The sequence below is a fragment of the Astyanax mexicanus genome, chromosome 12 (assembly GCF_023375975.1).
Source record: "Astyanax mexicanus isolate ESR-SI-001 chromosome 12, AstMex3_surface, whole genome shotgun sequence".
Taxonomy (NCBI): domain Eukaryota; kingdom Metazoa; phylum Chordata; class Actinopteri; order Characiformes; family Acestrorhamphidae; genus Astyanax; species Astyanax mexicanus.
The window spans coordinates 42,903,534-42,928,703 of NC_064419.1; the positions used below are offsets into that span (position 1 = coordinate 42,903,534).

General features: G+C 36.1%; 3 protein-coding genes across 3 annotated transcripts in view; 1 reads left to right on the forward strand and 2 right to left on the reverse strand.

Moving 5' to 3' along the window:
- Positions 1 to 3,160, forward strand: part of cpt2 (carnitine palmitoyltransferase 2) — a 6,006-nt gene extending 2,846 nt beyond the window's left edge. The window contains exons 4-5 of the mRNA XM_049485863.1: positions 750 to 2,054; positions 2,766 to 3,160. Of these exons, the coding sequence (XP_049341820.1) occupies positions 750 to 2,054; positions 2,766 to 3,094 (1,634 nt within the window). The 3' untranslated portion in view covers positions 3,095 to 3,160. The remainder of the gene's footprint in view (positions 1 to 749; positions 2,055 to 2,765) is intronic.
- Positions 3,161 to 4,297: 1,137 nt separating this feature from the next.
- magoh (mago homolog, exon junction complex subunit) lies at positions 4,298 to 6,969 on the reverse strand. The gene is made up of 5 exons (XM_049485864.1): positions 6,696 to 6,969; positions 5,560 to 5,618; positions 5,358 to 5,468; positions 5,161 to 5,243; positions 4,298 to 4,521 (listed from the first exon to the last, which is right to left on the reverse strand). The coding sequence occupies exons 1-5, from the start codon at positions 6,784 to 6,786 to the stop codon at positions 4,422 to 4,424; spliced, it is 444 nt and encodes a 147-aa protein (XP_049341821.1). The 5' UTR covers positions 6,787 to 6,969; the 3' UTR covers positions 4,298 to 4,421.
- A 1,113-nt stretch (positions 6,970 to 8,082) lies between these two features.
- Positions 8,083 to 24,484, reverse strand: uck2a (uridine-cytidine kinase 2a). The gene is made up of 7 exons (XM_049485558.1): positions 24,282 to 24,484; positions 15,961 to 16,120; positions 15,187 to 15,283; positions 14,922 to 15,064; positions 14,552 to 14,649; positions 12,979 to 13,027; positions 8,083 to 11,378 (listed from the first exon to the last, which is right to left on the reverse strand). The coding sequence occupies exons 1-7, from the start codon at positions 24,384 to 24,386 to the stop codon at positions 11,242 to 11,244; spliced, it is 789 nt and encodes a 262-aa protein (XP_049341515.1). The 5' UTR covers positions 24,387 to 24,484; the 3' UTR covers positions 8,083 to 11,241.
- Positions 24,485 to 25,170: the final 686 nt, after the last annotated feature.

Here is a 25,170-nt window from a genome sequence, read left to right on the forward strand (position 1 = left end):
CCACCAGAGGAAGCTCTAGAATATGCAGAACAGTTTTAATATGCAGTAGAATATATAAGAACTGGGTTGAGAAATACTGCTGTAACGTGACTTCTGTTCATTTGTATTTCACAGTAAGACCACATATCCTGACGTTTATAAAAGTCTCTATGAAACGTAAAGGACACCATCTTAAGAAGAGCTCTCAGTAGAAAAAAATAAAAGTGCAGGAGAAAATGTAAATATACAACAGAATTGACATGCCAATACATAATAATAATAATAATAATAATAATAACAATAATAATAATCTGTTATATTATTTTAAATATTAGGTGATAACTGAAAATTTTTGTCATATGTACATAATTCAGACATTGCTTGCATAATTTTTCTAACAACAGTAGCTGTAATGTGGAGTAACATGTTTAGGTTGTAAAATCACCTTATAATAATAATTTACTTTTAATTAAAAGTAATTTCCACAAATGTTGTTCTAGGAAACTATTGGGTGCGCTTGGGTTCATATTGGCAAATGTGTCCCCCCCAATATCAAGCCCGCTCCTTCGCCCTTGTTCATATATGCAAGAGAGATAGAACACAGTATTAAATATGATTGCTTAAATGTACGTATTATGTTTGCTAACTCCAACACATTGTAGTGTTGTAATTTTCATTGGGATCAATAAAGTATCTGTCTGTCTGGGAATTAGGTTTATGGGCTAGGACTGAGTGTGTCATATTTTCACAAACTTTTCTTTTTTCCCCAGCTCCTTGGTTTGACATGTACCTGTCTGCCCGTGAATCAGTCGTCTTAAACTTCAACCCCTTCATGTCCTTCAACCCTGATCCCAAGCCTGAGTACAATGATCAGCTTGTTCGAGCCACTAACATGGTGTGCTCTGCAGTGCGGTTCATGAAGACCCTCCGTGCTGGTCTCCTTGAACCAGAGGTGTTCCATCTTAACCCTGCTAAGAGTAACACAGATTCCTTCAAGAAATTAATTAGATGGGTGCCTTCGTCCATCTCCTGGTTTGGAGCATACATGGTGAATGCGTATCCCCTGGATATGTCTCAGTACTTTCGTCTTTTCAACTCCACACGCATTCCTAAACCAAAGCGTGATGTGCTCCACACAGACCAGAAAGGCCGGCACCTTCTCGTCATGAGAAAAGGCAACATGTACGTATTTGATGCTGTAGATAGGGATGGAAACCTGGTGAGGCCAGAGGAGATCCTGTCACACCTGAAGTACATCCTGGCAGACTCTGCACCAGCTCCTCAGTTTCCTCTTGGCGTTTTGACCAGTGAGAATAGGGATGTTTGGGCAGGGCTTCGAGAGAAGCTTCTAGCTGCAGGGAATGGGGAGTCTCTTGGGTTAGTGGACAATGCTCTGTTCTGCCTTTGTCTTGATGAGGAGGTGCTTCGTGACCACATACACATCTCACACAACATGCTTCATGGGGATGGCTGCAACCGTTGGTATGATAAATCCTTCAGTATCATCCTGGCCAAGGACGGACAGGCAGCTATCAATTTTGAACACTCTTGGGGAGACGGCGTGGCTGTTCTCCGCTTCCAGAATGAAGTCTTCAAAGACACCACAGAAAAGCCTCTGGTTGGTCCTGGCACCCAGCCGGCTGCTGTAGACTCAGCCTCTGCTGTCCGAAGGCTGGACTTTAAGCTGAATGCTGATCTGCAGCATGGTATAACCAAAGCCAAAGAGAACTTCCACGCTGCCGTCTCCAAACTCACCATCGATGCCATGGAATTCAAACAAGGTGGAAAAGAACACCTAAAGAAGATGAAGCTCAGCCCTGATGCCATAGCACAGCTGGCTTTTCAGATGGGATTTCTGCGTCAGTATGGGCAGACTGTAGCTACGTACGAGTCCTGCAGCACTGCGGCCTTCAAACATGGCCGCACCGAGACCATCCGCCCAGCAAACATTCACACGCAGCGCTGTGCCCAGGCCTTTGTCCAACAGCCAGATCAGCACAGTGTAGAGCAGCTTCAGGGCCTGCTGTCTGCTTGCTCCAAATACCATGGCCAGCTTACCAGAGAGGCAGCCATGGGTGAGTGTCCAATTATGGTTCTGTGACAGTGAATACACATACACACATTGTAAAAGAAATAGTTGCAAAAATAGTTGCACCTAGAAGTAAGTATCTGATTGCAGTTCTGTTTGAAAGGTGAATAAAATTTACAAGCAACAATAAACGATTAAACATTTTGACATAATTTGCCAAATGTCTCATCATAGAATTGTAGAGGTTCCTAATGGTGTCCAGCTTAAATATTCATGCAGTTCCTGCAGATTTCACGTTAGGCCATTGTATATTATCTGTGTCTTCAAGGCAAGCTCTACTGGTGTGTCTCATTAAATTACAATATAAGAATATACGTTTATTTATTTATTTTAATATTTAACTAATATATTGTATAGATTCATTAGACATAGCATGATCTATTTTAACCGTTCATTTCGTTTTAATTTTCTTGGTTATGGCTTACAGCTAATGACAACTTAAAGTCAGTATCTCAGAAGATTAGTATATTATGAAGTTCAATACTGACTCATGGTGTCACATTCTAATTAGCTAATCAAAACAAAATGCCTGCAAATGTTTCCTACAGCTCTGTCAGTTTCAGTAGGCTACACAATCATGGAGAAGATTTGACAGTTGTCCAGAAGGCAGTCATTGGCTGTTTACAGTATCCAAGCTGTTTAATGTGTCTCATAATCATGCTTTGTTCTTTTTTTCCCCTCATGTTTTTCTGACTAGGACAAGGATTTGACAGACATCTTTTCGCCATGCGCTACCTGGCTAATAGTAAAGGAATGCCACTGCCAAGCCTGTACCAGGACCCAGCGTATGCATCCATAAACCACAACATCCTTTCCACTAGCACTCTCACTAGCCCTGCTGTCAGCTTGGGTGGCTTTGCTCCTGTGGTTCCTGATGGATTTGGAGTGGGCTACGGTGTCCATGATGATTGGATCGGCTGCAACGTCTCCAGCTATCCAGACAGAAACGTCCATGAATTCCTTAAATGTGTCCACAAATCCCTTGAGGACATTTTTACTGTTATTGAAGGAAAACCACTTAAATAGTGTACATAACTGTAGTAATTCTAAAACAATAAAGTGCATTCATTAAATGATCTCATTTTACAGTGACGGATAAGAACTTGTTGGGAGTCATTTGCTTTTGATATTAAAGTTTACTGTGTAATTTCTTTAAATTAGTCACATTATGTTATGCGAGTTCTTTAAAGCTTTGGGTCTTAGTTGCAGACCTGAGCAGTCAAGTATTCTGTGCCAACACATCTGATTTGATTTAAATCATTATATATTACATAAATGTCCATCAAGATCTTCGTTAGTTGTGCAGGAAATACTTAAGTGTGCAGGACTGAGCTTTCTCTAGATTTACAATGTAATAATTAAAAGATTTTGAACAAGCACCCGCTGCTGTTTTTTAGATGTTACATAACAGAATAAGTCATTCATATAATAGACATTCATATTTTATGTAACATTCGTAAACATGTTCATAAAATCCCATAAGGATGGTCTAAAGCAGAGGTGTCCAATCTTATCCGCAAAGGGTCAGTGTGGCTGCAGGTTTTCCTTCCAGCCAAGTAGAAGCACAACTAATCTGACAACTAATATTAAACAAATGGAAGCGGGTTTTCACTGCTGCTTGTTTAGAATGAACACCCCAATCTCAAACATTGTTGACATATGCGGTTTAAATGTGTATATTTTGTATATTTAGTTCACCAACTACAATTATTCTATTTAGCCTAAGATACAGTAGAGGATACCAGTTTGGTTTCTTTTTGTGATTTGTAATAAATATTTTAAAATGTGAAAATCTGCACTGAGTTTTCAAATCATCCACAATGATGCCATTATACAGTTATTGTAGAGCATATTTTTGTGTGTATATATGTACAATCTCACTGTAGATGATTATTAACTGAATTTAAATGGCAGCTAGAATGATGGTGCCTAAAATTAATTAAAAACTCATATCTTTGCTCTCTTTTCTGTGAGCTGCATTTTATGATTGTGCCTTCAAGGCGGAAGAAACCGTTTGATTGTTGGACAACTGACATGCCTTTGATTTTAATGTATTCATTAAATGTGTTCATCAAAGCCTAATGTTCATGTCTGGAAATATATATGTAAAGATGTCTTGAATAAACTATCAAAGTTTCTATGTGACTTACAGTTCAGACAAATAAAAACTGCAATAACTTACTCAGTTCTCCTGACCTTTGATTGAGAAAAAAAATTATATTCTGAAAATGACTGAATCAAACATTTATTTAAAAAAAGGAAGAAAACAGCAGATAAACCAGAAATTTACAAATGCTGAGAAAGAACCAAAAAGAAACTAAAATAATTGTCACACAGTAAAAACAGTCTGAACTTAGATGGGCTTGATCTTGAAGTGCAGGCCAATGAGACTGAAGACAAGACACTTGAGATCTTGTACCAGGTAGTAGAACACTCTGAGGCCTTCTGGGTCCCTGAGTAAGAAAACACAGTGTACATTAGCCTATAACACATACAAAACCTATAATGTGAAAAAGTCATTTTTTTTTAGGTTTGCCATAAAAATCAAGTTGACAAGTATGTCTAAAAATACATTATTGGTATCTGACTAATTATCTGACCATCTTGCACAAACTTTCTGCACTAGCATAGTAGTCAATTTGCTATGGATATGACAGTACTGTTCAATTAAGATTACAGATTTAAACAATGTACATAAACAACTATTACCAGTGGGTGCACTGTTAATAACTGATTTCGTCTTCTTTGCATGTTATAAAGTTAAAGGTCACCTCATCCCAGAAACATGTATGAAATTTCTCAAAGTTTCCCCACATGAAACTACTGTTTAAGAGTGTGTTCATGTAAAAATTCCCAGTCACAAACTCTTTACCATAATCCCAGAACCACATAAACAGCATAAAAAAGGGAAGCGCTTCAAAAAAAATGTTCATCAGCTGCTACCTACAAGAGTGCATATAGGGGTCTGTCATTACCTAATGTTACCCTACATACTATTACATTCTTCCATTTACACACATTCTAAAAGATTGTCAAGAACTGCACAGTTCCCAAAATCATGCATCACATTTGTGCAATGGTTCTGCTCTTACTTGGACTGGTTGACATCAATTAACGATCCAATTTTGGAAGTTGTGAATGAGATGTGTTCATCGCCAATGACAATTTCCAGCTCCTAAAAAAGAGAGACAAGAAAAGCAACTAAAAACTCAATCTTAAACCATAAAATGATATGTTGTGCTTTCTTTGTACTGTTAAACAAAATCTGGCATTGTTTATGCAGACAAACCTGTCTTCCGACTCTATCAGGTGGGGGCCACAAAGCATCATCTTCCTTGGTGATTTCACTGTCGTCAATGATTCTTTTCAGCTCCTCCATTACACTTTTGTGAACATAAGCCTAAACAAAACAAAGCAACATTTCACATAAAGCCAATCTACTTTTCAAACACCATAACATGTGTTCGTTGTTTACACAAAAGTTTATTTACCTCCTTTCTGATCATGACGTCATTTTTATAGTTGCTGTTGTTGGCGTATCTAAGCTTTCCTGCACAAAACACAAACAAAAACATAAAATGCACAAATTATATTAATCATAATATGGTAGCTAGACCTGAAATACTTTCCTCAAATTCAACAGAAATGCCCTGAAATTAAATTTTCTGAGCAAATCTGAAACAAATGAAACATTTGATGCAAGCTGATTGTACAATTATGCCCCAACTTTTGAGACCTCTGAAACAGTATGATAATTATTTTGATTATTAAAATCAGATTTTGAACATCATAAAATAAATAACTACAAAAAAGCAAAAAACAAGCTAATACATGTTTTCTGATCTTTGGTTGAATATCTCAGGCACTAAACGCAGCAGACAAATACATATAGTTTTTCTATTTTTTAATGTGAAATTTGGAAGGTTAGAAAAAAAGTTTGATTTTTTTTACCGTAAATATTGAACACGATACAAAATAAAAGGCCCATTTGGAAACATTTTTAAATGTATTTTGTCTTGCTTTTTGTTAAATTATTGGTCAAAATAATTTAAAAAGACAATTGTTTTATTGTATTTATTACTTGTTTGTCAGACTTTTACTGTACTAGTTAGAGTGCTAAGAAAATTGTTAGCTAAACTCTTCCCTACGTATCCTTTTGGTAAGTGTTTCTGTGGATGTTCTAACGAGCTGTGATTTTAGTTGTTTTCACAAAGCAAATACTTTGAATTTAAGAAATTAAACACATATTACAGTCAATATAATGTAATCCTAATTTATGTTAAATGTATTTGCTCTAGCTAAACTACACTTAGAGTTGGCTGGCTAGCCGCTTGTACGGCTAAACTCCATTCTCTGGTCTAGTTAGCTGGCTAATGCTAGCGCTAGCTAACAACCAAATCCCAAGATACTTGGATTTATTTACTTGAATTTAACTCGCGTTGTAAAAACACACAGATTACTTTATTCCAACAAGCTAAGAAACATTTCACTCCTGTTCCAAACATCTAGCCGGACCTGATTTTTAGGCCTGTAGCCTGTATCATATCGGCAGCGTTAGCTCCGTTAGCACGCTGGTTATATAGCTTAGCTAGTTAGCTTTAGCAGAACTGCGCTCAGAGCCACTCACCGTCCGGTCTGAACTCAAACTCCAGGAACTCGTGTCCGAACTTCCCTTTGTGTCCGACATAATACCGTAAATAGAAGTCGCTTGTGGACATAACTGAACTATTACTGCCCTCAACACACCGAGAAAAACGAGCGTAACGCGGCGAGACCTCACTGCTCCCAACCTGAACCGCCGCGCTGCAACTCGCGCTTTACACCGTCACCGCCTGCCGCCGTCACTACTGCGCGTTTTGATGATGCCTAAATGGAGCTTGTAGTTACTGAAGAGGACCAGCTGAGGACCGTCTAAACCCCTCTAACAACTGTGATATAACAAAAACAGCCTCTACTTATTTTAGTTCAGTACATTAAATAATAATAATTAAAAATATATATATTATTATAGTCACCTTGTTTAAAACACTTCTTCTCTCACAATATTTGACATCGTTCCAAAATTATAAAAAGAAAGAATACACATTAAATGTCCAAACTTTTGATTGGAACTGTATGTATATCCTCCTGAGACCTGGACATACGGACCTAAGAAGTATAAAAACTAAAAAAAAAAAACAGTGTCCTAAAAAAGGGGAACATTAGTTTATTTTAAGGACCCATTTGGGATCAGAAGGACAAAATTAGTGCAACAACTAAATGTTAGCTTTATACAAAAATGAAATAAACTAATTTCAAACATAAAAGTGGAGGATCATTTTTACCTGGCCCATGTTTCTGTCTGGAATGGCTGTAAAAACCTTTGACTGGGCTTCCTGCCAATTGGTTTTCAACCAATTTAGTGTAATGTTGTCATATTGTGACCAACTGATGGTACGGGCAGCGTCTCCATATGAGGCCAAAGGGTCAATGTTTAAAAAAAAAAGTATATTGGTGCAGAGAAGCAGAAATGTAATGTCCCCTTATGAGGACACTGGGTCTCAAGAGGATATACACAGTAGAGTAAAATATGAGAAATTTAACAAAAAAGCACATAATGATTCACCTCATATTCTAATTAAAGTAACAAATATTTAATAATATTTCATAATTTTAAGTTTTATCCCCATTCAACACAAGTACAATAAAAGTAAAGTAAATTAAAAAATGTCAAAATATATTTTTTAACATTATATATTTACTGTCAGGGACTACAATTACTTACTGTTACACCTATGTTAATGCAATATGACAATAAACCTGTTTAATTATTGATTGCAATACCATGTATAGGGTCATTAGTGAATTATGTACTCATGTATTAGTGGTATGTGTATCTATAACAGAGCACCTAATTCTGAGTGTACACAAAATACTGTCAGCAATGAGTGCACCTAGCTAAACTCACTAATTAAAAGGGATATCTGAGTACTTTGTAGGTGTGGAGTGCATATCAATTACAGGCAGAACACATGCAAGGTACAAAATTTATTTTGTTAATCTTTCAATTATTTCCATTTCATAACTTTTAATACAATTTATAAGTCGTTTACACATTTACATTACGATATATAGTGAATCGTTGAGATGCTTACAATGAGGAACGAATACTTGACCAACTTTTAAACTCAATGTTTTGGAAGCAGTAGCCTACTGATTATTTAAATGCAGTTTCTTTGCTGCTTGCAAGCTGGCTGATTGCAGATCTACTGGTTCCAACAACCATACTTGTGGACCACATATTCAAAAACAACTGGAATCTGATCTGCATAAATACATTTACATGTATCACAAATGTCTCAGCTTTCACTACAAGGGTCATGGCCTAAAGGCATCACTTATTATTCAGTATAATATTGGGGGAAATATACCTGTTATAATGCAATATTGGTGAATTTTTTTACAAAAGCATCAAATTTCCAATTTGGGAATATACACATATTTATACAGTGTTACATAATCTAAGAACAAAAAAATCAATACAAAATTTGCATTTAAGTCCATGATCAATGCATTGCACAATAACTGATTCACAAAAACAGTAACCTTCATACTGAAACTCATACTTTACAGTGAAATCAAGTGTTTCTGTAATTTTGCATCATGTGTAGAGTGTGAGAGAGAGTCCCACCATGGTTCTGTGGCAGTAACAGTTACAACGATGGGTGTTAACTACTATTGCTGTGGTCATGAAGGTAAGTGGTCAGTAGCAGTTGCTGTAAGGCATTTTGCATTTTTCCCCAAAAGCCGGTGTTTTTAGAAACCAAACCATGGGTATACCTGATTAAGGTGTGCATGTCTGGCATGAGTAAGTGTAGATGTATACAAGCAGTACATGCCCGAGGCAGGCTAGTCAGGAAATAGGCAGTTGGTAATGATAATAATAATATCACAACACACAGACCCATACACAGACATTAAATACTGTACATAAAACATAAGCAGTCCCAAAGGGCAAATGCAATTATTTACACAACTGTCCTTAGTGTCTACTTAGAACAGCCCGAAAACCTTAGTCTAGAGTAATCTTTAAGTGACCAAGTGACAAAGTAACATTTGTCTATTCGGCCCTAATAGCAGGGCACTTTTTTCTAAATTGGATTCTGGCCCCTCAGAAAACAACACAATTATGAGTTATGAGTATACAATTACATCTAATAAACATTACACTGGTAGATTTTTTTTAATGAAATACCCTGTTTTGTAGCAGCAGTGAAAAGGGAAATGGATTTGCCCAACCAGAAAAGACAACACAAGAATACAAGAATTGGTCATACTGGTGATTTCCTGAGGGTTGTCTTATTTTGATCAAAATAATAATCAAATAAGTTATGGTTATTTATGACTATAGGTTCCCTTTTCTTTATTTTACCCTGTGTTGTGAAAATCAATACTGACGCAACTTAAGTCAAATATTTTGGAAGATGGGAGTGAGCACTGGGATCCTGAGTGAGAGAGAAGGAACAGTGAACCTTGTGTGCCATTCAACCGGCAAAAAAAATCATATTAAAACCAAATTGATTCTTTGGTGATTTTCTTTTTTATCACATTGGAAAAACAGATATATACGGATTGGAAATGGTATCACAAAAAACTCAAAGTGTGTAGTGTTAAAAAAAAAAAGCATTGAACCAAAATAAAGACGGCCATTGAACTGCTAAAGACATGCAGGCAAACCATTCGGATACCAGTAGTCCTCAAAACATGCAGCACCATGACCTAAATACTTAAAAAATTATTACTCCTTTCAAGTAAATAATGTTTATATGCCTGTTGAAAATGAAAAGGGCACACTGCCTAATACAGTACAGTACAGTATTCTGACAGAAGTTATTGGACTTATTTAATAATCTGTGTTAAAGAAACCTGCCTTTTCACATGCTGCATAGGAGTGGAGGATCTCCAAATTCTTTCCTGGCTTTGAGTGTCAGTCACATTAACACAGCAGAGCTACAGTTTAAATCACCTGCCGCTTTGTTTTTACAGTACTGTTGTTGAGCCCTGACTTGTAGAGAAAATGGACATTTGCTGAAATGTAGCATCAAGTTATCTTTCCTTTGGAGCGACAATCAGATTGCACTTGCTGTTCTATTAGTTGCTAAAAGCAAAAAGAAAGACTTAAGTGCTGACAAAATGTTTTGGAGGATGGATGTAAATCTTATATTTGTGTATACACATACAGTCATATCATAATACTATGACCACTGTCTTGTTTCTATACTCACTTGTCCAGTTTATTAGCTCCACTAAGAAAATAGGAGCAACTTCTATGATTACAGACCTTTAGTCCTGTATCTGTTTCTCTGCATTTACTTTATCTTTCACCCTAATTTGTCAATGGTCAGAGCCCCCCAGGACCTCCAAAGACAAGTGTTAGTGTGTGCTGTGCTGATACAAGTGCATTAGACACAGCAGTGCTGCTGGAGCTTTAAACACCCCTATGTCACTGCTGGACTGAGAACAGTCCACCAAACAATACAGCCAACAGTGTCCTGTGGCCACTGAAGAAGAACTAGAGGATAACCAACACACACCGTGCAGCAAAACAAGGAATTGTAATTATAAAAATAATATAAGTTCCTTTTTTTGTTAGTGAAGCTGCTAAACATGGCAGGTTTGTATAGAAACAATTTTGTCATACTATTCTGACACACACACACATAAGGGCTGTAAAATAACTTAAATTTTAAATAAATTATTAAAAATCCTTGACATTTACTTTGTATTTTTGATTTCTGCTTTACATATCTTCAAATTGACCACTATTCAAGTCATTGTAAACTTTACCAGCTAGGTCCATTTGGCAAAACCGTCAAATCACTTACATATTATCTGTCTCAAAATAAGGGGGATGGAGTTAAAAATAAAAAAATTATAAATAAATAAGACAAAAAAGGTTTGACAAGGAGCAATTATCCCACAAAATCAAGTACAGCAGACAATAAAAAAGGATGCAGAACAGTAAAAATCATAGAATCATAAAAGGCATTTCTTGAATTTCTTAACTGTTTTAAATACAGTGTTTGCTAATTGCAAGTATCTACATGTCAGCCTACTGTCCTCTTCTTCAGCAGTCCTTTACTGCTGTCTCGTGCTCATTCCCTCGTTCTCTACCGGAGGTGTGGGGCAGGTTATCAGTGTGGCCTGCTGCTGGACTCTGACGGCTGCCGTTTCCGTGGAGCACTGTGGCCATTGATACATCCGTTCAGCCGTTTGGTCAGACCGCCGTTCAGAATGTCCTGAATGTGCTGCACAATCAGATTTATGGCAACTGAAAACAAGCAAAAAAAATAGGTTTGTTAAAAGAGAGACTATACAGAGACATGTGTCAAACATACTAGAATAAATTGGTAAAGTTGAGACAAATTCCAGGTTTGCACCTGATATTAACATTAGTTTGTTAATCTAGCATGCTAAGCTAACTTATGTGGATGGTGGCGGGGTCTAAGAGTTATTATGCATGTTTCAGCAGTTATGCCAGTAATGTGGACGGTGCTTTGCTCTCAGGGATGCATCAATTACTTTAGTGTTCATACTACAATAATAGTGTGAATGCATGTTAATGCCAGGTGTGCACGAGGTCAAAAAGTGACAATACAACTACATCGAACTCCCTGATCTAATAAAAAAATATATATTATGCATAAGCAAGTTGAGAAGATAATTGTAATTAACGTATAAACAATATGAAATAAACTAATAAACTATAGTGGGGTAATTTGATAGCATCATTTTAATAATGACGTTTGTATGACACAAATAAACCACCATTATCTGTGAATGCCAAAAGCATATTAAACTGTGCTTGTTAACCACATAAATTACAAGATATTTTTCATTTAAACAAAGCCTAACAATTAAATGTTAGTTATGCTAGTTATTTTTAGCAATATGATTTAACAACTAAAGCTAGAGTTTTACACAACACAATGGCAGTTGGAGAGAAAATAGCTTAAATATGTTCAAACGTATTTATCAACCACCATATGAACTCATATAAACTTGGCTTCTTCTTAGGCACATCAGATTTTATTTTATGCTCCACCTTAAAAGATGCAGCAGCTACACTCTAGAACTTGTCCTATACCACTGTGTCATTTAAGGTGGAACACAAATAATAAGAAGCCAACATCTGCCGTACATAGTGTCCACTGAGCGAGGACAAAGCCATTTCTCACATTTCTTTCACTTTTGGTCAGAGCAAATGGTGGTATCACAAAGCTGTGTCTTCTAGGTTATGGCAGGCATGGGTTGTGGGGATATATTAGCCATATATATAGCCATTTATAGTGCTTTACCATTGGCGTGGAACCGGCACCGTTATGGTTCACAAACCTAATTTTGATTTGGTTTGCTGCGTTTCCACAAACAAAAGTAGGTTCTGGAACCAGGAACGTTTGTTTGCAGTGGGAACCGAAGAATACTAGGTTCTTCAGCGCAAATCGTGACATCTGAGGGCAGCTGTTTGTACAGGACAAACGCCCAAGCGGAACTGGTTCTTTTGGTGGAAAAGCGCTATTAGTGTCTAATGGATAAAGGGGATAAAGTCCCCTTTAAAATATGCCACTCAATAGAGAACTGTAAGATACTCAGTCTATTTATGATCTGCTTTGATTTTAAAAGCCGTGTAGTGGACCTGAAGCTTAACCAAACATCGGAAAGCATCTGGCAAAGTACATGTTCACACATGTCAGAATCTGAGAATGGCCTTGCTAGGCACCACCAAAACATCCCCGAAGCATTACAAAACAGAAAAGGCGATAGACAGTACCAAAACATTTCTGCAGTTCCATGGTCAAGCTTTGGCCAATCACCAGTCTGGAAAAAGAAATTAAGTAGCAAACACCCACATTCACACACACTAATCTTACCAAGATTATCAGCTCCCCTTGGGATGATCACGTCTGCATACTTCTTTGTCTGTAAAAAAAAAAAAAAAAAAAACAGGATTTTGTTGTGAGTTCCTGGGAACAGGATGAAGGCAAGTAAGTTCCAGCCCACAACCTGTTCCTGGCTGGAATAAAGCCAGATACAGTCTTTGTAAAACAGATTCCTTGAAATCAGATCCCACGTCCGAATTTACCTTGGAAACCTTTTCAATTTTTTCTAAAAATATGATGTGGCACTTTAATAATATATTTGTGGCAAATCTTGTATTAACATGCTTCAGCCAAAAGCTGCCCAAACTAATATTTCTGCAGCTTCTACAGTGTGAGCAAATATTGACAAGCCTTCTACACAATCAGATCCTACAATTACAACAGTTCATTTCAGTTTCAGAAAATGAGTGAACAGTAAAGCATTTTTAAGGTTGAAAAATGTGTGTAACTCTAGATGAAAATGGGTGCATGCTGTAATATGCAGGTGTGTTAGTGACAAAGAGCAAAAGAGTGAGAAGTGTGAAAAAATACAGCATCAAGAGTAACACCTGCCACCGGAAGGTGCAACTGTGGTTAAAACCTGAAGCTGATATTCACAAAGACAGTTAACTGAATAGAAAAACACAATGACCACATACAGCACATAAAATTAGATAAAAAGTCCAAAAACTGTTTTTACAGTGCTTTTACTTATTATTTATTCTACTGTGTTCACTTGAAAGTTAACTGTAAAGCACTTCATGTGCTGAGTGCATGTATGACTAAATTAATGAGCAAATAAAATGAACTAAATTAATAGAAGAAAAAAAAAAACAATAAAACAGTTCAATCCAGTAACTGTATATTGCATGGATGTTTTTGTGTCATTTTCTATAGAATCTGTACAGTAGAGATCGGGGGCAGAAACAATCTTCCCTATTTGGATGATAGGCCTGCTCTCGTTCCCCAGAGCAAGCATATCAGACCGTCTTCATCAAGTTTACAGTGCTGCTGACCAGAATATCTAATTAGATCACACTGACCACTTCATCCAGTAAGTGGCCAATGGGATCAATTGTTAGTCAGTTAGCAAATGTCGGAGTAGTATAATGGTTTTCATACAGGCTTGACTGGCGCTTTCACCAAATTTATTTGGTCTGAATAAAGTTCATATAGCAGTGCCTGCTGACTCTCTATCACTAGGTCTGGAAGAAGGGGCAGGCAACCAATAAGTAGGGAAGCCAGGCAAACTCTGGTTGCAAATTTGGCTTAATTTTTTATAGAAGCAAAGGAAACAGATCCACCATGCCCATGCTTTAAACAGTCATTGGTTTGGACCGTTTTGATTGTTCTTTTCTATTAATTTAGTTAAAAGACATGTTTTTCCACAGTCAGGAAGTGAGGTTTTATTATGATGATTTATTATTCCTTTCTTATGAAAGACAGGAACGTCATTACGAACCACTCAAATATTAAAGCATCATCTTAATCATTAAAATAATAACTGTGAGAGAGAAAGAAAACTGAGCAAAAGATAAAAGGATCTAAGTGGACAATGGTTAAGTAGAAAATACTGCAAACTCACTGGCAGGCAGAACTCTTCAAAGGCAGGCTTCACAAATGTGATATACTGGTTAAGAACTTGCTCCAGGTCCCGCCCTCGCTCACTGATATCTCTCAAGACTAACAAAGAAATAAGAAGGGAAGAAAAAGATTAATTTAAAATTAAATTAAATGAAACACAAATTAAGAATTAAGCTTTTAAAAATGGTACAAGAAATATAAGCAAATATATTTAAACAACATAGTACAAATAGTATACCATGAGTACAGGCTTTTAATAAAGTTATTAACCATATTATTTATTAAGTGCTTAATTTTCAACTGCTAACAATTAGTTTATGTTTGACTTTCACTTATTAACATTGTCTTTATGGTCTTTGCTTCTTATTCACCTCTGCGTGAGAGTCGTGTATCTGCGTCTGTGTCCACAAACAGCTTCATCTGAAACAGGTCCCGGATCTCTTGTGAGTAGAACATTAGAATGCCCTCAAACAGCACCACGTCAGCTGGGTACACAGTAATCGTTTCTTCTTTCCTGCAAAGAAGCCCAGCCCAAAGCATAAAACAATCAAATGCTAAAAGTAATTGCAAGAATCCAATAACAAAAGAAAACAATGTGGCAAATTAATAATGTTCAAAGAAACCGCAGAAACTGACCTTGAATGTGTAACAAAATCATACACTGGGATATGAACCGTTCTTCCCTCCATGATCTCCCACAGAGTCTTCACGATCAACTCATTATCAAAAGCATCTGAAGACAAAAGTAAACAAGGGATGAGTTTTAAAAATGGACAGAGGTAAGTTTGATCCATAGGTTGACTAATTCCTTGGACAACATGCAAAATAGTACAAGGTTAGTGTGTGTCATGGAATTTCTTGCATATTCCAACTTCTAGCTTATGTTTACAAGGACACATTATAGGATCGTTTCCCAAACAGGGATTGAGTCTTCTTACTTGGACTACACAGAATTTTACTTGTTTAAAACTTGTTAAAAACTGTAAAAACTTAAAAAAAATCATTAATAAGAGATTGTTAGTAACAGTCTCTACTCTTCTGGGAAGGCTTTATATATTAGATATTGGAACAATGCTGTGAGCATTTGGTGCACCATCATGGCTTTCATGGTTCCACAGCCCAGTGCTGGGAGCTTTACACCCAGGAGCCCACGCTTGGCTTAGGCTCATGTGCAGCTTCTGCAGAGCTTCCAATCTATGGTTATACAAGCTGAATTCATGTCTATTCATGTTATACAAATCTAGAATTCATGAATCTTGCAGTAGTTGACTGATTCACTAAGAAGATGTGTATGGATACTTCTGGGCATATATCAACTGTTCCACACATGTAAATAACATATAGTTGCCTTTCTTATCTACACAGCCCATAAAAGCTTACTGCATATCAACTCACTTACAAATCTCTTACCTGGGTGGTCAAAATTGAACTGTCCTTTAAGAGCTTTGGCCTTCTGTTCTGAGGTCAGCACCTTGTAGAAGCTGTCCTGACTGAGGATTGCAACCTGCCTTTGGTGATGGTCGATCTTGTTCTGGCCAAGGAGCTCCATGATCTTCCCACAGACCGATGACTAAGATAAAGAAAGCAACAATGATTCTATGATTACATTATTATATTAATGATTGATATTTGATGTTAAAAGAATGTATCTGAAAAAACAGCAGCTAGAAAAGCAATTTATAGCATTTATAGAAACACTGAGAACATTGTGGGTATTCAGTCTGAATACTAATGATGAAATACTGCTGCAGTACTAATCCTAAAGTAACTGCATTGCAGCAACAATCAAATCAAATTTGACCCAGGTTCAACATCATAAATGCTATAAAGCACATAATTTACTTACTATAAAATACACCACCTTCACATCTCTACATGTCTTAGTATGGAGTTATAAATATGTGTGACGTTAAATACATTCTTGGACACCTTGTCTGGACTTGTTTTATTTTTGTTTGTTTTTTTGTTCTGCTTTTAGAACACCTACTGAGTGAAAGTGTTGTATTTGGATAGTGGATACACAGCCTGATCTATGTAATTTTCTATTCAGCAATTTAAATCACAGAAAGTAGGACTTATCCTTACAACAATACAATAATATTCACAGAACATTCCATTCTTAGGTTGGACACCTGCTTGTGATTATTTTACTTTACCACACCCAGCGCACAGCTGAAAAGACTTGCTAATTAACTGATTAGTTGAATCAGGTGTGCTGGGAGAAGGGAAAGTACAATGTTCATCCAAAAAAAATAGTCACACCTACAAAGAATAAAATTTCGTGGGCATTCGTAAATTTGTGAACTCCGAATGGCAGCAGGCCATTTTTAGTGATGAGTCATGTTCTTTCTTGGTGGAGACAAACAACAAATCTGTGTGTGGAGGCACCAATTAGGGGTGGGCAATATTATATCGTATACAATATATCGTGACACAGAAATATCATAATATTAAAAATCCATATCGTGATAATAGGGCTGTTCTGTCTTAAAAGTAGTCTATTATTTACTGTGAAGCTTTAGGTTTATTTATTGTATAATTGTTTTAGTTTGCAGTTTATATGCATGCACTAAATATTCTGCAATATTATTTGCTGCATTATATTATTTTATGCTATATTATTTATTTTGCCACATTATGATTATACTGTTATACTATTATACTATATTCCTGAAATGAATTAATTATTTTAGTTTTCCTATATCGACAAGTATATCGCTATCGCAAAAATACCCTGAAAGATCGTGATATTATTTTAGAGCCATATCGCCCACCCCTAGCACCAATATTAACTTTTTTTTGTCATACATCACACATCCAGAAGGTCTGATGTCATGATCTGGGGTGCAATTTCATACAATGCCAGATCATCTTCAAAGAGCACTTACTCTCCTAACACCCCTAACAAACCTATCCCCAACTAAATGCTACTGGGCCAATATCTGTTGCAAAATCTGCAGGAACTGTGTGAGAATATTGGAGCTGCACAGGATGGATTACAACACGACACCAACAGAAACCTCTACTGTGTAACACATGCAATCACACTACTTCTGCATGTGTGGCTCCATAAATATGATAAAAAACTTGCAAAACCTTTCTACCTTTAGACCTTCCCCAGAGCCTGACCATTTGGATACAGACTATAATTTTGGATTATACAGTGTATTGCTGTGGTTCAGGGCAATGTAGGAACATTATTGATAGAAGTGTACCACATGTGACCTTTTGTTATATTGCTGCAAAAAGTATTCTTTATTATTTAAGATATTCATATAACACTTCTTGTTTGTCTCCACCTTCATTGTTCAATGTTATTGTAGACCGATAAATACAGTGTATGCTGCAATAGGTAAGCAAATCCATACTGTCAATATTGTTTACGTGACTGACTCCATGTTTTTTCTTTTTTGTTAGCCAAGATAAAGATTTAGTTGCGATGGAAGACTATGTCTGCAATCTTTATGTACTAGGTCATGGTCAATATTAACTCCTTTTTACTAAGTACAAGTACAAGTTGCAGTCAGGGGGAAGGATGTTTGAAGTCACAATACTCATTTTAAGTAAATACTCATTTTCCCTGGGGTCATTAGCTAAAATAATGGGAAAAAATAAATAAATGTTTATTTATATTATTTATAGTTCAATATTTTTTTTTATATAAGCATAACACATTCTGGTTTCATTTGCACTGTAATCAGCTTTATCAATGATTGAATCTTTTATTCATGGATGGAGTAAACTTTAATATTCCATATCTTTTCCTAATTACACATTTTTGTTATATGTCAAACACATCCAAAACCACCTGTGCTTTTGTAATTATTATAATTGTGATTTTTTTTTATTTTACCTACATGTATATAAAGTGTGGTAACTTTAAGACTGAAGCACAAGAGCAGGACATTCTTTCTTACAGTGCAGTGTGTCCGTACTGTGTGTGTGGGTGGTTTCTGAAATAGAAAATGCATCAGAATTCTGTCAGCACTCGAAGAAAAAGCCCAGTTGCCTGAACACTGCCTTGATAAGTTCTGTAGCATCCAGTAGAGCTAAAAAAATGCTGATACTCAATAAAATGCATATCTACATATCTTTCTCACTATCCAGAAAAATAAGTCAATGTAAAATTGCAGAAATAATAAAATAAAGACAATACAACAGCTAACAAGACAAACCATTTATGGATGTAAACTGCTCCCACAACAACTTTCTGGTGCTATATCACTGATAAAGCAAAGAAAAAAAAAACACTTTCTCTGGGTTTTGTAACACTTTTAAACCTGTGGAACAATTTGCTTCTATGCTACACCCTGCTACTATGGTGACGATCAATATGGTCTTGTGTGAATAAAATATACTGCTCTATTCTAATTTGCCATTTTCTACAACTTTCTATTCAATTTAGCTATGTCTGACTGCCATTTAATAGTGATAAACAGGGATGACCCATATCATATAGTGCTCTATAATACAGACATTCTATAAATTGATTAAATACATATATACTATTAATAGCTGTATTTTGTCTTATATTCAGTCTATGTTTTGCTATTTCCTGTGATACTTCAAGGTTTTTTGTATAGTTGTTTGTCATTAGTTTATATGCATTCACTAATTATTCTTTACATTAGGTAGATCTGATTTTTTTGTTTGTTACATTATTTATTTGTTACATGTTTATAATTTTTACTACAATTTTTTTATACAAAATTTGTCTTGGTAAGTTACAGATTTTTCTTTTGTCTATTAAAAGTTTGGAACTGTTATATTTACAAAAACAAACTTTTTTTCTAGTAATAGTAATAGTAATAGTAATAATCTTGAAATTAATAAAAGGTAAGTTTTTTGTCTTACTGTCAATAATATAGCAAAAATACCCTGAATTATCATGATATCTTTTAAGGGCCACATCACCCATCCTTATATAGTATTAAATAATTCTACCAGCACTTCAAGAGTGATGCTGACAAATGCTTCCTCTTATGTATATAAAGCATCTTTCTGAATTCCATGAATGGTTGTAGCAATATACCAGGGATCAAACTGGTAATCTCCCAATAACAAGACCTTTCACTCTTTCAGTCACTGGATGTACTATAATGGAATGCACAAACCGACCAACCAATCCATAACAACTCGTTGTTACCAGTTCTTTTAGAATTGACATTAGGTACACTGATAAGTTGTTGCATTCCTAGTCAAAAAAAAATCCTCAGAAATAAGCTCATACACGAATGGCAATGTTTACAATAAACAAATTACAAAACATTCTGACAAAAAACTCTTTAAAACATATCCGGCTTTTCTATGTCTCAGACCTGTTCCATCCCAACCCTTTACAAGCTGTAGCACTGCCCATCCCAATCCATTTAACACATAATCCACAAGCACTCTCAAGCTGTTCCCTGCTCTTTGTAAGAAAATATAAACAAGTGCTTTCAGCATCCATTAAAATGAACAGACATGGTTACCTTATGCCTTACAAAAAAGGGAATGAAGAATACTGTAAATTATTATATTTTTTAATTTGTAAAAAAATAATAATAATAAACAATGAAAGCAAGCTAGAGAACTTTCAGATAAAATATTTACATTCATGTGTTCATGCATATTTTCTTTAATTATCCATTTTATTCTGAGCTCTAAGTGCTGTAGAATATATATCACAATATATTTCTTTATTTTGGTGGGCTTAATATTTATCAATATTAATATAAACAATACAAACTCCCTAGATAAACTACCTACATATAGAGAATGGCAATATGGTAAAAAATTGTATATATAACTTATCACAATTTAGTATAATAAAGTCATATTCATATTAAATTCATGTAATGCACCATGTAATGAACATTACGTCAGTAAAAGATGCTGTAAATTATCTATACTCAAATATATCACCATTACTGAATCTTTTTCTATTGTGATATATATTCATAATTATTTCCCATCCAGCCCTATGTGCACCTATGTAGCCGAATGTAAGCCAGCTAGTAAATTGGCAAACCTCTTATTATAGAGAACAAAAAAATACAGTAATGTTAGGAATTTGGCATTTTATATTAGAGGCCCATAATGACCCTACTGACCCCTGTGAGTGAAACTGCCAGAACAGGACAGATCTGTTGTGAGGTGGGAAACTCCTGCCCTGAACTGCCATCACTCATTACTGCAGACGCAGACTTAACCTTGCAGGGCAGACAAAAAATCGCCAACTGTCCAGCCCATGCCAGTGCTGACTAAACATTTTGCTGTCTCAGTCTGAGGCCCTTTTGTGTACCCAACAAGCTACTCTGCAGTTTAGAGATCTAATGCCAGTGCCACCTAGGCTAAACCGGATACCAGCAGTGTGATGCATTGCCATGAATGAAAGGGGGCCAGAGGTACATTCCAAAATTCCAAGGTTCACACTTTGGAAGCACTACTAAAGAAAGTCTATATGAGGAAGTGAGTGAAAATGGCAATAAAATATATGAAAAATATTCAGCAAGTAAAAAAATAATCTGCAAGTTGAGTCAACATTGTGTTGTTACATAATCACAAAGAAGACATAACATTCCAGGCTAACTTCAAGCTTGTGAGAACATCGACAGGATTGATAAGAAACAATATCAGTCACTAAAAAACATAAACAACACTTCCTTCTCTGCAGGCTGAATGCAGTTTAGAGACAGAGTAAAGCCACCTGGATGCTGGTGTTTTCTATTCTCCAGCACATAAACAACAGACATAAACACATTATACCCTAAAATACAAGTAAGCCTTAAATTTAACATTAAATGTAACAAAATGCATTATATGACATTTTCATATTCATATCATAAAGAAAGATACCGATCTCAGCATAAATGTTTGAGATGGTTGCGGCTACTCAATTCATGCATTGCCATCATCTTCAGTCCTTTTTAGTGTGATTAGTCAAATTAGAATCTACATGTTAATTACTCATATATAGGCTAGTCTATGCTACTCAATGATTTGCCTAAAGATGCAAGAAGTCTCTCTAAAAAGTATTTCAGCTCATCTTTCTTTTTTAGTTTTGCCACAGACTTGATTTACTTGGGGTTGTTTACTGATGCAGAAGTGCACAATATGGAAAAACGACATGGTGCATTCAGATGAGACTAAAATCAATGATGTCTGGTAATAAATATGTATATAATATAAATATGTAAAACTAATCCTTTCCAAAATGGGCTTTAGCTTCCAAACAGTTGTTTTAATGTATTTGGGATCTGTAAACATTTTTTTATTCTAATTCTCAATATTTTCTGGACATTTTGAAAAAAATATTTTTTTAAATTGTTACAATTCAAGTAGGATTTTTGTTGAAATTGACATTGCACGTTAAACTACACATCCTGCGACAATGAAGCTGCAGTGTGAAATTACATATTGAGCAGTACAAAAAACAGACAAATATATACTGGGGATGTGAAATTAAATCGTTACGAAATTATATTGTTACCTGCTGATTTTTTTTGATATTCATTTAGAAACTACAACAACAATACTATTAAAATAATATAAATTTTTTATCACAGCTTTTTTGTGTCTCGGCATGCTCTCCACCAGTCCTTCACGCTGCTTTTGGGTGACCCTATGCCACTCCTGCCTCAAAATCCAAGAAGTTCAGCTGTGTTTGATGGCTTGTGACCATCCATCTTTCTCTTGATTACCCTCCATAGGTTTTCAATGGAGTTCAGGTCTGGAGATTTGGCTAACGATAACAGTGTCTTTATCTAATTGATATAGCTGTGACACTGTGGCTTGTACACCTCTGCAGGTCTCCATTTAAACATGTGATGGCCAGGTGTTGAACAAAGCTGAAATTGGACTCATCAGAGAAGATGATCTTACTCCAGTTCTTATGATCCTTTGCGAAATTCAGCCGGGCTCTCCTTTGCTTCTCATTAAAGAGTCCTGCATCTAAAAGATTGTTTTGAACTGTTCTTTCCAGCTGCCATTTGCCATTCTTTTTATAGGTCTCTTGATGTCATCCTACTGACATTCAGATAAATTGACGGTCAATCTCCAAACCTAAACCCCATTGAAAAACCTCTGAATGTAATCATGTAAGATGTAGGTTGGTCACAAACCATCAAACAAAGCATGAATTTTTGTGCCAGGACTGGAATAAGGTCACACAAACGCAATATATAAGACTTTTAAAGATTATGCCAAGATTCATGAAAGCTGTGATTAAAAATCAGGGTAATTCCACCAATTATTGATTTATGAACTATTAAAACATTGTTGTTTCTAAATAAATAAAAAAAGTTTTCTTTGCATTATTTCAGGTTTGAAAGCACTGTTCCTTTTTATTATTTTTCTGCAAATAAATGCTCTGAATGACAATATTTGTATTTGTAACTTGGGAGAAATTTTGTCAGTGGTTTATAGAATAAAAGCACAATGTTTATTTTACTCAAATATATACCTATAAATATTACAATCAGAGAATCTTATCATTTTGAGGTGGTCTCTTCAAACACATACCATCGAGCACGATGCCAAGATGTCATGAGCCAAGTGTACCAGAGAAGTGACATATCACTCTCTTTGCTCTAGTGACCCCATTACCGCTAACACTCAACATCTCCTCACACACGTATCTAGACAGCATCTCAACGTACAAACTCCTAATCTTGAGTCAAACATCTGAATACAAGAGAAATTGTAGGTTTGCTTACTAATCAAACAAAGGTGGCCACTGTTCTTTGTGAGCGTGTGAGCTAAGCCCGGAGAAATGTGCTAGGCTAGCTAACGCTAGCTAACAGATTACCTAGGCTACATGTACTACACAGTAACGAGATAGCATTCCTAAACCTATCGTTACCGTTAGCTCTAGCATCAGATGTCAATCGACTCAACTGGTTTATAAGAGTACGAAAGCTAAACTAACTCATTTTAAGGATATTTTTTTATTCTTTTAAACAGTTTGCTAGACTGAACTGAGATGAAACTAACGGTTAACGTTAAATCAAACCCAGCGAATCTGAATCTGAGAAATCAGTGGGCAGGCTAGCACACAGCGAGCACCAACAAAAGCTAACCACTCCTGTTTCACACATTGGAACGGCGCTGGATTCGTTATCCTGTAAATACAGTTAGTATTAAGCTAATACGTGGTGATTTAAGAGGACAAATGTTTCCTTCTTAAACACGTATCAGCTAACTAGATAATAAGTTGAGCTGTCTGTCGCTTCCAGCTTCCTGTTGGTCTGCCACGCATGGCCCTAGAAAACATACATAGCGTTAACACAGCTAACGCTAGCTATAAAAACCTAGTTAGCGTTAACCTAGCTATGGTTAGGTTAACAGGGTGGTAAAGTGGATGACGACAAAAAAAAAAAAGATTAACCAAGCTATTTAAGCCAAATAAGCTAGCTACTTGTATTAGTGTAAGTTATATAAGTTAACGTTAAGTTACTTGCTATTTGTTATAACTGTTAACGTTAACTTACTTTATAATACGAAAAGTTCATCATAAGGCACAAATTAAATACTTTTTGCTAAAATGTAGCTGAACACATGATATATAACGTTAACCTAGTCACTGCAGGTTAAATTAACTTAATTAAAATCTAGGAAAACACATCTACTGGCTAACGCTACAGTGCCTAACAATACAGGTTAAATCACGCGGTCACACGTCAAGAGAAAGAAGAAACAAAGGGTAACAAAGCATCCTCATAACAGAGGACGTTAAAATCTGATACGCGCACCTTTCCGCTAGCCGTGCCGCCAGCGACCCCGATCAGGAAGGGCTGCCGGGCGTCGTACTGCTCCTGCGGCTGCTCCGGACTTTCGGCCTCCTGGTCTCCCGCCATGCTGCTACTGCTGCCACTGCGCGCGCCAGTCTGCTTATAGCTAAGCAAAGGAAGCAGATCTCCAGCGCGCGCCCCTCCTCCTCCTTCTTCTCCCTGCCTCGCTGTCAGTTGTGTCTAGCTTTTTTTCTTTTGTCTGTGTGTGTGTGTGTGTGTTGTGTGCCAGATGTCCCCACAAGGAAATTGAACATGTTGACGTTGTGGGGGTACTTGGCATGTTCCCACGAGAAGGCGTGTCCCCTGTTTGCAAAGCACACTGAACAAATGTTCAATATTTGGATTGTATTACACATTTTAATGTTAATGATGGAGAAAAAATAATTCTGACGGTGAACCTTTGGTTCAGGCTTTGAATGATTGGAGCTCTTTTACACTTACAGTGCTTACATACGCAAAAGGTGTTCCCCTCAAATAAAAATAATAATAAAACACACTAAAAGCTATAAATACAGAATACAAACAATACATATAAAACCACAATGTTGGATCTATGTTGAATCAATATAAAAATTAAGGTGCACAAATAAATATCAATTCTAACGTCAGAGGTCAGCGTTTCCAGCTGGCCACCAACGTCAATAGACGTTAATTTCCGGTTGAATATTGGTAATGACGTCAGATGACAAAACATTTACATCAGTATAACGTCTAATACTGTTACGTGTCTGCAGTGTTGATATCATTCATTTAAAATCCTTTTTTCTATCTGGGTCATTGTTATCTGAATTTTAACAAAAATGCTTTTATTTGAAACAGTAGAAGAGTGAAAATCATTGGATTTATTATT